Source organism: Sciurus vulgaris (assembly GCF_902686455.1).
Source record: "Sciurus vulgaris genome assembly, chromosome: X".
Taxonomy (NCBI): domain Eukaryota; kingdom Metazoa; phylum Chordata; class Mammalia; order Rodentia; family Sciuridae; genus Sciurus; species Sciurus vulgaris.
Window position 1 is genome coordinate 123,774,190 of NC_136471.1, and position 16,163 is coordinate 123,790,352.

Below are 16,163 nucleotides of genomic sequence, written 5' to 3' on the forward strand. Positions count from 1 at the left end.
AACAGCTATTTCTAAGCTCTATCAAAGCTTCCTCAGCTTAAAATTGACCCAAACGTTCATTCTTTCAGTAACAAGGAGTAAAGAGAAATATTTTACCAAAAAAAGAGAGACAAGCTTGCAAAACAGACCTGCATTTGGCCTTGTTCATCAGCATATTCAATAGACTGGAAGATGGTGAGGGCATAGTGTTGTCTGGCCTTCAGTCGAGCTCTGTAACCTCGGTACCAGTTCTGGATGACCAAGGCGGCTTTTACCACTGCAGACCCACGGGATATGAAAGTTAGAGAAAATCGGTTACTATGCAGCTCTTAGAGGGAAGTAGGTGCTTCAACAAAAAAAAACAATCAATTCACTTGGGTTCATAGATTCTAAGAATACGAAAACTGCAAACAATGAGATTGACCTTTATATTTTTTTATAAAAATGTTCTCAAGTCTCAAACACTTAGAGAATAATGATGGCATAGCCATTAAGAGTAGAATTTTTTTAGTAAGACTGCCTAAATTTGAATCCCAGCCCTGCTAATTAGCATCTATGTGACTTTTGATAAGTTATTAAAACTCTCAAAGCCTCAGTTTCTTTAACTGTAAAATGTAGACGATAACAGTACTCACCACTGGTGCTACTTAGGAATATTCTATTCTTCACTATATATCCCAAAGAAATGTCTACACAGTCTATAAAGGAGACATATGAAGATGCAATTGCCTCTTTGTGGCAATAAGGAGTTTGATACCAATGCAGCCTGGCTATCCATTACTAGTACAGGGAATGTGTATCTGGGGTGTGCACACCATGGTGTAGCATGCCACAATTGGAAGTCATAAATTACATAAATCCATAGTAATAGGGAGAGGTCTTTAAAACATAGTGCTTCCATCAGAACCATTTTTTTAAGTCAGAGACAGAATGAAATATAACACAATACCACTTAATATCATTTTAAAATATACATACACAAAGCCATAATGAACATTTCATAACAGTATATGCAAAGGAGAAGATAGGCACTACCCAAAAAAGACTGGTTACTTATAGGGGAGGTACATGAACATGGGGTAAATGGACAAAACAGAATAAACTAATTAGCATAGAGAAAGGGTCTTGCATAGAGAATTGATGGCAATATACAATGAATTGAGAAGTTTGATTCACTGTACCTCTGTGCCTGAGATTCTATTGAAAAAGACAGATAAATAAACAGACCTCCCTCCCTCACAGAGTTACTATAGGACAAAATGAGATACTCTCAGACGAAAAGTTCAGCCCAATGCCTGGTATCAAGTACATGCTAAATAAATGGCAACTCTATTGTTTTGAACCACCCTCTAGTTTCACAATATTGAAAAAAATGATCAGGTGAGAGATAATGAGATTTAAAATATAGTCTCTTATGCCTCCTCAAGTTTTAGAGTGAAGAGCATCAACAACAGCTGCCTCCTTTTATTCGTGCGATCATTTTCCCAGTTAGTGCATAAAAATTAAGAGCTGACTATAACAAGAACAATCTGAATTCTGAAAGCAGAGGTCCTGCCTTCAATAATAGCATCCTTTGGTTTGACACGATGTGATACACTGAGTATCAAGCAGAACATAGTCATATAATAATGTTTATTTATGAGCTTCCTCAAGGTTCATGGGTTCTAGAGACTCTTATTCTTTTATTCAGCTTTTAGAAAACTTGGGAAAATAGACCTAAGGTCAAATACCATGATCTTTATAAGAAAAACCCACAGGGAGAAGAAATAGAGACTTGTTCAATATTGCAAAGCAAATAATTGGTAGTACCATGGCCAAAATCAAAGTGTTCTCACAATATCATCATGGAACCCCCAGGCTCTCCTGAAAGGCCTGGTCTGTGGAATACTCACCACCCCTCTCCCCTCAGGGGTTCTTGTGTTCACCAAGTACAAAAGTGCTGTTTTAGTGCTATTTACTGAGCACTTACTGAGGTCAGGCAACTAGTTCTTGCAGTCCTTGCAACACTGTGATGTTGAGAGAGATTTAGGAACTTACTTAAGCTTGCTTAGCCAGGAAGTGGAAATGGGCAGCAAGGATCTGAACCCAGGTCTGACTGACTCCATAGCCCAAATTTTTAACATCCATGGAGCTATTGACCTTTCTCTTTTTTTTAAGGGTTTTTATTTGTTTAATACATCTGAAAAGAATGCATATACAAAGAATTAAGACAGGAAAAAGCATTGGTTCAACATTAATGAATCTACAAGATTTAGGATTTGGGGAAGGTGGAAAGATTACCTAAACATTTTTAAAAAACTGGAAACTGCAACCAAATAAGCTGGGGAAAATAAAATCCCTATTAACACTTATGAAGAATCTCCACAAGACCTTGCCATGATTTTCATTAGAGAATATCAGTGGGTTGGGATGGGGGGTCTCATATGTAAAACAGAAATAAGGGGATTCCCAACTGGTCAGTCCCCTTGTTGGTAAATATTCTCCCACCCCATTCACCCCCAGCCTCTTAGTGAAGCAGGTCTACATCCTCAAACCTGAAAGGATGCCAATCATCCTGCAGGCATCTGTCTTCTAGCACCTCCCCTCATAGTTCTTCTATGTGCCAGGTCTTCTGCTGGGTTCTAGGAACACCACACATTGAATTGCAAATCTATGCTAAGTATGTAAGACAATGACTGACAGGGGAAAAAATTGTTTTAATTACAAACCAAATTCATTTGGTATATTTCAAAAGGTGCAATACTCTTCTTCATTTATCAGTGAAAGAAGTTAGAAATGAACCACCACCCCCGCCCCCCCAAAAAAAACAAAAGGCAAACAAATTTCCCTTGAAAGTCACAGTCACATACAGAGTGCATCCTAGAAAAGAGGAGAGGTAAGACAGTTGACACCCATTTTTAAGAATTTCATCAAATCCTGGATCTACTCAAGGGTGGAGTGAAAAGGCAACTTTTGAAAAGGAGCATATTATTAAACAAGGCATTTACTATACTCCTTCCTAAGAGCACCAGGTGTGGAACACATCTATTGACCTTTTCTACACCTCAGTTTCTTCACCTGTACAATGATGTAGTAGAAAAAATGATTGCTAAAGTCTCTTCTATTTAGTATTAGCAACATCAATAATAGCCAAGCTTATTCTTTCTATTTAATAATAGAACAACTAGCTACATATGCCAAGAGTCTACTATAAGACATTCAGTGCCCATAGGTATTATCATCTCCATATTATACATAAGGAAGTTCTGAGTTTGGAGCAGCAGGTATGTTACTGGAGGTCACTTACCTAGTATAGACTCAGGTACCAAGTCCAATCCTAGATTCTAACTCCACTAGAGTCATTAACTTCATTTCCTAATCCATTTGTACTTTTCCTTCCTTTGAATAATAAAAGTCACCATTTGTTGAATGCCTACTATGGGCCTGGCACTAGCTGGACACTTTACATATATTACCCTTTCTGCTTCTCCCCTGCATGGGGAGAGAGGTCAGCTAACTTTTTTCTACCATATCTGCCTGGCATATATTAAGTCCCTTACTGGAATCCATACTCCACTCTCCACAGGAGGAGTCGATATTTTGTTTTTAAGTACACAACACATTCATTGGGCTCTATTCTATTAGTGGATGTAGATACTGTGCCTTGGAAGGTAGACACCTATGCTCAGATTCCTCTGTCTTGCACTTACTCTTCTACTCCAAAGTCAGGAATCTCAACCATCACTTAGAAATCAATCACCTGTCTATGCCTGCATTCCTGTACCTGAGCACGATGCCACTTATTGAGCTATCCTATCTCAACTCCAACCCTACCATTCTCTAGTCAGCTCAGCAATACTGAGGTGGGACTCTGCAGACCCCATTTCTGCTTTGCCAGCTGCCCCTTATTAGGCCTTACCAATAGGGAGGTAGAGGGAGATTGACAGATGAGATGAGGGACAAGGGACAACTTCCTTTTGTCTACTTCCTGTTCCTCTTTGCTAACCTAGCAACTGCTCCTTGCACCCAGAAGCAACAGTTGGTTCTATTTGCAGTTTACTCAGCACTTGCAATAATGGCCTTCTGGCAGCCCTTTGACACCAGGATCAGCTGAGTAGTACTCCTTCTCAACCTGCTGAGGTTCAGTTCAGCAGGACTCCTGTAAGTTTCTAAAGTGGAATCATTCCATTCTTTTCCCTTTGTTCTCTCAGGCCTAGGAGTGGTCCTTCCCTGCAATTGCTATCCGTGTATACTTCAGGGTTCTCAGTTACCTAGTAACAACTGGATACCACTTTTTAATTCTTTACATTCTAATCAAATTCTCTCTGTTCAAAATCACTCTATAGTTTCAGCCTCCTACCTGAATAGCTTAGTCTCAATGGAGTGGGAAAACTAGGTTTTGCATAGGCCTCAAGCTCCCAACTTCTGGGTGCTCCAATTCAGTCCATGACTACACTTCAACACTAGGATTTTGAGTATTTTTGCAGTGATAAAATGGGCTTTGATCTATATCCTGCTGTTCTCCCTTGGGCATCCAGTTCCCCCAGAAATATCTCCAAGAGAAGGAAGCAGGCTGGCAGGACTGGTCAAGCCAGCATGAGGCCTCTAAAACCTTACCTGATGCCTAGGAACCCACCCATTCACTGCAGGGCAACACTGGCCAGCTGAGGATTCTCCTCTGGAGCAGAAACCTCCAAAAATTAGCAAGGGGTAGAACTCAGTTATGACATACCCTACTTGAGGGGGTTACTAGCTCCAACAGTCCCAACCTTGCCCAGAGTTGAAGACCTGTGTCATCTAGATCTGAAATTCTTGGACAACTTAAATCCACTTCAGGTCTTACTGCTTCATCGTGTAACAGGGTTTGTCTTCCCTGTTGCATTTATTCCACACAGAAAAAAAAAAAAAAAAAACTATTGTCATATGCATCCCAAGAGAAGCAACAACATAGGTTTAATAAGTTGTCTGGCCAATTTTCTGTGCTTAGCACAGGTAGTTTCTCTATTATGAAGCTGGTTTTCTGCTTTCTTTTTTCAGTAGATTCTTTTCTCTGGTGGCGATCATTATATTTTGCAAGAAACTGAATATCCAGGTAGGGGTTAGTAAATAAGATAATACATTCAGAGTGCTTACTTTATGCCTGGCACTGTGCTTGGTTCTTTATGTGGATCATCTAATTCAATTTTTCATCTAATATTCCCAACAGTCTTATGAAGTATCATTAGCCTTATTTTACAGATAAGGAAACTGAGTCCTAGAAATAATTTGTTTGGGATCACATTGCTTGTCAGTGGGAGAATGTAGAGTCAAATCCAGATCTCTAATTTCAGAACTTGGGCTCATAACCACTGTGCTATACAACCCACCAAGTCATTTGAAATCAGCCATAAAAAATGAGGCAGCACCACCTTCACCACCTCATATTCTTTATGGTTCATGTGTTCACCATCTATTTCTAATATTAGCTATGAGAATAGGGACTTTGTTTTGTCCACTGCTACATCCCCAGTACCTGGGAAAAGGCCTGCCAAGGAATTTTTGTTGGACAAATAAATGAATGAATACCTTCCAGGTCTATTATAATAGTACATAATAGTGTATTAGTAATGTGTTGACACAAGTATCACTAATATATTAATTGAATGATATAAAATGCTTAGTACATTTCCTGGAAGATAGGAAGCACTGAATGGCAGACTTTTTTAAAGGATTATCTCTCTCCATGATAACAAAGTCTAGAGCCCCAAAGAATTTCTAATTACACATACTATTTCATTAGAAATGTTACAATCTGCCATGGACAAACAGGCTGCTGAGTGCAAGAAGAGCCATGCCAACTAGCACAGGATTCATCCCCTTACAGTCCACAGTCTTTGCTCAGATGCCACCTTCTCAGTAAAGCCTTTCTAAGCATCCTTTTTAAAATGGCACTCCTCCCACCATCACCAGTCTCCTTCCTTTTTTGTAATCCGCAGCTTAACACCATCTGATATAACATACATTTTACTTATTTATAATCTGTCTTCTCCCATAGAATATAATCCCCAGAAGGACCTGGATTGGTCTGTTGGATTAACTACTGTATTCCTGGAACATAACAGGTACCCAATATTTCTTGAATGAATGAATGAATGAATGAATGAATGAATGAATGAATGGAACTACTTGTGGGAAGCAGTCCTTATTTAGCAGAATTAGACTAGGTTGAGCCATGTTACACAGAGGCCTGGCTTCTAGGAACTGCCAGGAAGTATGTGGTGCTGCATGGGAGTGGTTCCCTGTCTCCTTCTGGAATTTTCCCCCTAAGAGAATGGCTTCCCTAACTCCACCCTATCCTGTTCATCACAGAAGAAGCTCCTCCCGGTCCTTGCCCCTTTTACTTGCATATTGTAAATAATGGAGAGTTGGGCAACTCCGTTGTTGTAAAGAGGCCAGAGTTGGTATGGACAGACCCGTCACACTCCCTCTCATAAAAAAAGTATTGGCTCTCATGTGTTTATTGAGTAGATAAATTTTTGGGGTAATAGAAAAATCAACAACATTATCCTCCAGCAGTTAACCCTTTCCTCCTCCACATGGGACGTGGCAGAGAGCACCCTGACAACTACTGTTAAGATTTTTTTCTTGTGTTTTTCTTCATGCTGATTGGTGGAGTCTCCTTATGCTTGTTTTGTTTGTTTTTGAAGTAGGAGTTTCTTTAACAGATAATTCTTTAAACAAGGAATTCCTATTTGGAATAATAAAGCATTTAAAGACTCTGATTTTGAAATTCTGCAGGCAGAGGTCTCCAGAGGAAGCACCAGGATGAGCAAATATTTAATGTACCTTCAAGGGGCCTGACATCCAATCAGGAAGATACAGAGGCACAAGTGTGATAGAACTAATTAAAAGGGATTCAAATGAATAGGAAAGAGAATGAATCTTCTAGTGGCAAAAGGCATTAAATAAGGAAGAAAAGCATCTATTACCTCAGCTGCTTAAAGCACATCTGCCTGAAGACCACAGGTGTCGGTATTGTTATATTTGTTTACAGATATTCTATGGTGGCAAGAGTGTATGACTATACCAAGTGAGACTTCCAGCTTCACTGGAAAACAGCTCAAAGCACATGCCCAGTAGACCTGAGATGGTCACAAAGCCTGCTTTTGGGGCAGTGTTATGGTTTGAATGTCCCCTCCAAAACTCATGTTGAAATTTAATTGCTATTGTGATGGTATTAAGAGGCAGGGCCTTTGTGAGGTACTTGGGTCCCTCATGAAGGGATTAATATTATCTCCGGAATGGGCTCTTGATAACATAGGCTGAGTTTGGCTCCTTTTTTTCTCTCTGCATGCTCTCTCACCACATGATAGTCTGTGCCATGTTATAAGGCACAAAAAGGCCCTCACCAGATGCTGACACCTTGACATTGGATTTCCCAGCCTCCAGAATGAGAAATAGGTATCTTTTATAAATTGAACAGTCTATGATATTCTGTTAAAGCAGCAGATAATGGACTAAGACTGGCAGTGGCAAGGCAAAAGACCTTGGAAGGCATGCTCATTCACAAACTCTGGTATCCTTGCAGTGCAAGGGCACAAGAGTCCTTGTCCCTGGAAAGTATTTTTCTTAAACAAGAGAAGAACAGACTTTTAAAAACTATCATTTTCCCCAAGAGACAAAAGAGATCACAATTTTATCATTCTCAGAAACCTCTGGTCTTCCAATTAGAAAAGGTCAAAAATTAGAGTTGACATGATTTTTTTTCACTCCCTCTTGACTAAAGACCAATGCCATTTACATGAGTTTATATAAATATGCTCTGAATTTGTAATCAGGAGACTTCCATTTTGGTCCTGACTAAACCAGATGACAGCTATATAACTTGAGGCAAATCATGTAACCTCTCTGATCCTTAGTCTCTCATCTGAACGACAAGAACTTTGGGTTATATGCTAAGATCCTTTCCAACTACAAAAATATTCCAATTTATCCATCTGTTTTTTAATGCCACAGCTGCAGCCAACCTATTACTGCACATAGCAAAACTGAAAATAACCATTCGAGGACAAAATATGATGTGTAAAACTGAACACTCAAACCAAAAACTTTTGGACAAAGAAGATAAATTCTAAAGGCTACTCAAAAATAAATCAGCCAGGTGTGGTGGTGCATGCCTGTAATTCCAGCTACTTGAGAGGCTGAGAGAAGATGATAGCAAGTTCAAGGCCAGCCTGGGCAACTTAGTGAGACCCTATTTCAAAATAAAACCTAATAAATAGGCTGGGGGCATAGCTCAGTGGTAGAACACTTGCAAGCATGTGCAAGGTCCTGAGTTCAATCCCTAGCACTGTAAAATAAATAAATAAGTAAAGCTAAATTATTCCTATAAAACAATACATCAAGTCACTAATATTTTTGGCTTTCCCATCAAGGAAATGTGGCTAGTTTACTAGCAATTGTTTCAGAAACATTAAACATTTCACCTATTAATTCTCTTTAAATTGCCTGAAATATGATTACTGTGGATGATTTAACGTGTGCAAGTGATAGCCAATGTAAGATGAGGAAAGATGAATGGAGAAGAAAGTGAAGACAAGAAGGGGTTAGGAGACAGGGACATGGGAAATGACTAAGGCTCAGAGGTTTCAACAAAGACCAAAAGATCACAGAATAGAATGATAATCATGATTTCAGAGGTAGACTATGGGGGAAGGAAATGAGAGTGAGCAACTGAATTTTGGAGAACAAGGAACAGAGATGCCAAAGACTTGGGGGGTTTATTCACACGTACTGTGAAGATACTCACAATGATATTAAGACTTGGAGAGAGTCTTCAATGAATGAGAAAGTTAACAGACACCAAAAACAAGGACAAAATATATGGTGCCACCAAAGGGCATAAATCTAGGTTGCAACCATCACAAACCTGGTAAACTTAAGTTGCACAGAATATCATAGACTGTTCAATTTATAAAGAACATGCTTTGAGGCTGCTTAAAACATTTTTGCTTAAAGCAATTATTTCTATGGTGGTTGCAAAACAATCATTTTCCAACTCATTTCTTCTATATTTATTAGGATTAGGATTTTTAGACACCCCATTTAAAGCCCTATTTTATTCAACACAAATAGCACAACATGAGGATTACATAAAACCATTTTATGAAAGTTTCCATTAGAGTTGTAATCCTTGGCTAAGCTTTATCTATACAATACCAAAATAAGAAGCTAACTTAAGTAAAACACTCAGAACAGGAAAACTGCAGATTACAAATAATTGTGACCTCTGGGCATGGTAGTACACACCTGTAATTCCAGCCACCTGGGAGGCTGAGGCAGGAGGATCACAAGTTCTGGTTCAGCCTAATCAACTTAGACTCTGTCTCAAAATTAAAAATAAAGAGGGCTAGGGATGTAGCTCCATGGTAGAGCACTCCTGGGCTCAATCCCAGTACCACAATAAAATAAAATAACTACAACCTACCTGTCACATTATTTTTTGCCAAAAGAATTTCTAAAAGAATCATTATTATGAAGATATCAATTTTTAAAAACTATGACATTCTTAAGTATGTAAAGGAAATTTAGCTATGTAAAAGTATTAATATTTTAAATTATTAAAATATTTTCTCAGAGGAAATTTGTCCTATTCAATAATTCAATAATGACCTTTAATCTTTACTCAGGAAAAAATTAAATACCTTGACTGCAATTCTGTTTTATGTCTCCCTTGTTATTAATTACTAATCCAAGTTACACTGCCACATTTGTTCATCCAAGGTCAAACACAATCAGCATTTAATTTTTGTCTTTCGCAGCTGCTAAAAAGTATACAATATAAAGTCATAATTATATAATGTTCTATTACAGGAAATAACAGTCAATTGGGGCTAAGATATTGCCCTTCCTTACACTGAGTTGAAATATCTTTCTGTGAAACTATTTTCTAACAATTAACAGGATCCAACTATAAAACTGGCTTCTTTGTGAATTGCCTAATAAAGGCTGGGAACTGGGAAAAATCATTTAAATGGAGAGATAGAATGCCATAGCCTTTTTTTTTTTTTTTTTTTTTTTTTTTTTTTTTTTTTTTTTGCGGTACTGGGGATTTAACCCAGGGCCTTGTGCTTGCAAGGCAAGCACTCTACCAACTGAGCTATATTCCCAGCCCACTAGATTGCCATATCCTTTAAGCATTTTTTCTGTTTTCTAAAGTTCATGATTGTAGATTGGATATCTAAATAGCCCCTGTCACAGTCTCAAAATACTTGAAATTTTTAAAGCAAAAGCACCCTAATCACATGGTGAATAAAGAAAAAGGTGAAATTGCATTTAATTGGTATATAGAATAGAAAGATTGTTGGACTTTCTGGGGTTTTTTTGTTTTTTTGCCTGTCTCACACAGGCAGTGTGCTTATAGTATCAATCCTATATAAACCTCAAGGTCAATACATTATCATATCAAAAAAGCGAGTTACTAAGAATTACTATTGAGAGGGATCATAATTTCAAATGAAGAAAGTGGTCTCATTTTACAAAGGAAAGTACTTATTTTAAATGATTTCCAAAAAAATCAGGGATTGTAGCACATTATATGGGCTGAAAATAAATTTAGCAGTCATGGTATACTGACAATAATTAGTGTCATGGAATAAAGTCACCCAAGGAGAACATTAGAGTGACAAAATAAGAGAGCCAAGAGGAACCCAGAGAAACCCCAATATTTAAAAGCTAAGAGAAAGTAGAGACTTTCCAGCAGAAAGCGAAAAAGAAAACCAGGAGAAGGTGCTGCAACTAAATCAAAAGGCAATGAGTATTTTAAGGAATGTGCATGAGTGCCAAGTACTACCAGGAAGTTGAACAGAATCAAGTACTGTGCATGCTCCACACAACTTCAAGGCCATTAATTTTCCCCAGACTGGGACAGATGAGGAGGCATTTAGACAGCAATTTTAGATAATTGGGAAATTCTGAATATAATATTGTCTATATGTAAATAACATATCTATATGTAGATAACATTGCCAGTGTTAAATTTCTTCAGTGTGATTTAGCATCATAGTTATACTCTTTTAGGAGATGAATGGTCAAGTATATAAAGGGTAATATCATAATATGTTCATTTACTTTCAAATGGAGGAAAGAGAGAGAGAGAGAGAAGAGGATAGCAAAAATGTTAACAACTGGTGAATTTACGTAAAGGACGTGGGTGTTCACTGTATTACATCATTTTTTCATCTTCTCTGTAGGTTTGCAATTTTCAAAAACAAGTTAGTGGGGAGTAAAGGCATGCAAAACAAACAAGAAAAAATATAACTAAGCAGGAAAAAAAGAAAGAAAAGGCACTTAAGCATATCCCCCCCAAAAGAAAAAAAAAAAAAAAAAAAAACACCACACTGATGGGAAATAGCTAGGGGAGCAAGCAGGTCAGGCAGAAGGGTAAAAGTAATGTTCCCCAAAAGTCCCATACCAAAGAGCATACAGATAATCTTTGAATGACACGGAACTTTAAAAAGCATTTTATCTACTATCTGAATTTCGTTGAAGAGGAAGATGAGGGAGGTCCCAGCTCACAGTCCTATACCCCACAGAGCCAGTAATGACTGCTTAATGGCAATAACAACCAAGAAAAGAACCAATAATAAGACGAATAGAAAGAGACCCTCTAAACTTTCAGAAAATTCTTTAGGGAACACCAAACATGAAGGAAACAATGTCACTCACTGTTTTTCCATGAAGGTCTCAAATTGAAATATAGAACTTAAACTTGGGTGTGAGGGGGTAGGGGATATGCGGCTGACTGTCACCAGAGGGGTCTGTCAAATAGTTATAAATGACTTAATTGTCAAATTTTTAAAATATGAAATTAAGTAGATTTTTTTAAAATCAGGAATCCTATCAAGAATTTTAAAAAATGTGGCTTGCTATTTAGTAATTTTTAGATTTTTAAATAAAAATAAATAACAGATACTTTTCATAAGAATAATCTCCATTAGAGAAATTTTCTATTTGTCATAGCTTATGCATCAACTTGAAATCCAAAATGGTATAGTCTTCGTCAGTTCCTTAGCACTTAGAGAAATTGAATAAATGCATTTCTAAGTGGTCTCAAGGGAAGAAATAAAATATATTAGTGCTCTCAAAGTGCTCCATGGGGGGCGGGGAGAAGGCAGTAGATTATTAACTGAAAATCCATCGACATAAAATTTTAAGTGTAAAGTGAAGTTCAGGAGAGTGAAATTACAACATTTAATTTCTGTTACATGGAAAAATTCCAATTCTCCAAGTCAAGGTAGCATACTGAATGTCAGAATTAGTTCTAATTCAGGTTCAGTCACCAACTAGTGTATTTAACTTTGGGCAGTCCTTCAATCCAAGTCTCAGTTTCTTCATCTATAAAAGAAAACTAATCAGAGCTTCCTCTAAGAGTACTGGTGAGAAATAATGAATGTAGCAGGCACTCAAGAAATTATTTCTATTATTAGTATTCTTTTTGTATATTATAAAAAAAGTGAAATAACAATAACATTACAAAATGAATACTACCTCTCTAAATGGATGACGGGCAGCCTAGAACAAGAAGATAGTCTCCATTTTATATGTAGGGTATTCTTTCTTAACACTGCCACAATACTGCAGAGCCAGAGTACTAACTATGGTTGAGATAAATGATCAAGCAGGAAAAGAAAATCCTTAAACACTATAGTAAGACCACTAGAAACAGCAACCAAATTCTTGCCTTGACTGTGTCACTTACTGTGATTCTTTTTTTAAAAAACTAAACCTTTTTTATACCTTTATTTTTTATCTTTATGTGGTACTGAGGATCAAACCCAGTGCTTCACACATGCTAGGTGAGTGCTCTACCACTGAGCTACAACCCCAACCCCTTACCGTATACTCTTAAGTGAATCACTTTGCCTCTCATAGCTTCCACTTCCTCTTCTGCAAATTGAGAACAACCCTTCACAAGGTTGTGATGATCCAATGTATGTTTGTGAAAGGGCCTGGCCGCCACACAAGCACTTTGCAAATAAAAGGTACTTTATAGAAGTAAATTTAATTAAAGTTAGTTTCTGAAGGCAGCAACATTAGGAGGCAGCATAAGAGGATGTAATGGCTGACAGTAACACTTTGTAGTCAGAGCCCCATAGGTTCAAATTCCGACTCTGGCAGGTGAAAAGATATATAACCTTAACAAACACTTACCTCACTGAGCATGAGCTGCTTCAACTATACACACAGGAATAACAATACTTTGCTCAGGTTTATTGTAAGTACTAAATAAAATATATGTAAAATATGTTTAGCATGCCATAAAATACTGTTAAAAATAGCTATTATTTTCTCTCAAGAGTTTTTAAAATATTCATAGCCCTTGAGACAGTAATTCCATATCTAATCACCTGATTAATCCATGGGAATAATCCAAACTAAGGAAACAGGGGTGCATAAATAAATTTTTTAAAAGTGTTATTTGTATTTTGTAAAAAAAAAATCTAATCTTAGAAGAATACTCAAGTATATTATGGTCTATCCATTAAATGAAATATTTAGCAACGCTACATTGATGTTTACAAGTCATTTTTAACAAACTGAGAAATATTTATATAATAACATTTTAGTGCTGCAAGTGAGGCTACAAAAACTAATATTTAGGATGATCAAAACTCTTCATTAGAGGCTGTGGTTGGAGCTCAGTAGAACACCTGCCTAGTATTGTGAAGCCCTGGGTTCATTCCCTAGCACCATGACAAAGAAAAAGAAAAAAAAATCTACATCATTATGTTTCAGAAATGGACAGTTTTCAAGACTAATGAACTAGCCTGGTGTCCACCTGCCTGAGACTGAGTTAATCCCACAAAAGATGCTACATCAACTTTCCCTCAGCTGTGCTAGTCAAGAAGAACCCAGGTGCTAGTTGTTTATTTCTGATGTGATGGCTTATTGCTAAATAAAACATTTTCTCTCCTACCAAAAAGTTTACATTACACCAAAGTGGGCAGGGTGAAAACCCTGGAAGTTGTTAACTCTGGGTAGCAGAATGATGAGTATCAGTTATTTCCAAAAGCTTTTCTCTATTTTCTAAAATTTCTGAATGAAAACAAATTTTATAAATGGGTAAATTTAAGTAAATACTATTGTGTCAACTTTCAGCAGGTTTATTATGTGAAATGTGAAATCATAACAAATCTTATTTGACACATCTAACAAGAGATAACAGAAAAATAAAAAGAATTATAACAAAATACTCTAGACAAGTCCATGTTAACAAGTTAGATAACTAACATGGGCAGATTCCTAGAAAGACATGAACTGCCAAAAATTACTCGAGAGAACATCTGAATAGACCTAAACAAGTGAAGAAATAAAATAATCAAGAAACTACCCACAAAGAAAACCCAATGATCAGATGACTTCACTGATGAATTTCTACTAAACATTTAAAGAAAAGTTAATACCCATTCTTCACAAACTCTTCTAAAAAACAACAGAACACTTTCCAAATCATTTTATGCAGATAATATTACCCTGATATCAAAATCAGACAAAGACATCATGAGAAAAGACAACTAGGCTGGTACCTTTTATGAACACAGATGTGAAATTCCCCTACAAAATACTAGCAAACTGAATTCAGCAAAACATAAACAGCATTACTACACCATGGCCAAGTGGAACTTATCCCAGGAAGGCAAAGTTAGTTTAATATCTGAACTTCAAGTAACATGACAAAGAAACACATGATCATCTCACTACATGTGGAAAAAGCCTTTGACAGAATTAAACTCTACTTTGTAATTTTTAAAAAGTCAATAAACTAGGAATAGGACTGAACTTCCTCAACCTGATAAAAAGCAACTATGAGAAAACCACAACTAGGGCTGAGAATATAGCTCAGTTGGTAGAGTTCTTGCTTCACAAACACAAGGCCCTGGGTTCGATCCCCAGCACAGCAAAAAGGAAAAAAAAAAAGTAGTTTAGAAAACCACAACTAATATCATACTTAATGGTGAAAGACTAAATGCCCCTAACAAGGCAAGGATGTCTACTCTAGCACTTCTATTTAACATTGAAGGCTGTAGCCAGAATAATTAGGCAAAAAAAAAAAAAAAAAAAAATGAAAGCCCTAGGTTCCATCCCTAGCACCAAACGCACACAAATCCTTGGAAAAGAAGAAATAAAACTATCTCTATTTGCAGCTGACATGATTTATAAATAAAAATTCCTAAGAAATCCAAAAAAAACTCTTAGAGATAATAAATGAAGTCAGTAAGCTTTTGTGATACAAAAACCAATTGTTTTACATACACTTGCAATTAACAATCCAAAATGAAATTAAGAAAACAATTATTTACAATAGCACCAAAAAGAATAAAATAGGTTAGATTTCACAAAAGAAGTGTAAAACAGTACACTACAAAACGTCAGTGAAAGAAATTAAAAACATCCTGTGTTCATGGATCAGATGGCTTATTTATTAAGATGGCAATACACTCCAAATTGATCTGCAGATTCAACACAATCCCCGTCAACATTCCAGTTGACTTCTTTTGAGAAATTGGCAAATCAATCCTAAAATTCACATGCAAGGGACCAGAACTGCCAAATCAATCTTCATAAAGAGAAACAAAATTAAAGGACTCTGTTATGGTTTGGATATGGGGTATCCCCCCACCCCAAAAAAAAGCTCCTGTGTTAATGCAGAAATATTTAGAGGCAAATGATTAGATTATGAAAGCTGTAACCTAGTCAGTCTATTCAAACTAGAATGGACTGCCTGCGTAGTAGGCAATTGAGGGGTGGCTAGAGGAGGTGAGTCACTAGGGGTGTGCCCTGGAAGGGTGCATGTTCCCTGCATCCCCTCTCCCTCCTCTTTATCTGCTTCCTTGCTGCCATGAGGGGAGCAGTTCCCTTCTGTCACACCCTTACCCCAGGACATTTTACCTTACCTAGGGCCCAAAGCAATGGAATCTGTCTATGGACTGAGATCTCTGAAACCATGAAACAAAATGAATTTTTTCTCCTCTGAGTTGTCCTTTTTGGGTATTTTGGTTATAGAGACACAAAATCTGACTAAAACAAATTCATACTTACAAATTCAAAACTTTCTACAAAGCTACACAATCTAGACTATGATACTGGCATAAGGAATACATATAGATCGGTGGAATAAAATTGAGAGTCTAGAAATAAACTCTCGCATTTACAATTAATTGTTT

General features: G+C 37.0%; 1 protein-coding gene across 4 annotated transcripts in view; it reads right to left on the reverse strand.

Moving 5' to 3' along the window:
- Nucleotides 1-16,163, reverse strand: part of PPEF1 (protein phosphatase with EF-hand domain 1) — a 141,529-nt gene that overhangs the window by 100,107 nt on the left and 25,259 nt on the right. For all 4 annotated transcript variants that reach the window (XM_079122922.1, XM_079122919.1, XM_079122921.1 and 1 more), the window contains one exon: nt 129-256. In XM_079122922.1, coding sequence (XP_078979048.1) covers nt 129-256 — 128 coding nt within the window. The remainder of the gene's footprint in view (nt 1-128; nt 257-16,163) is intronic.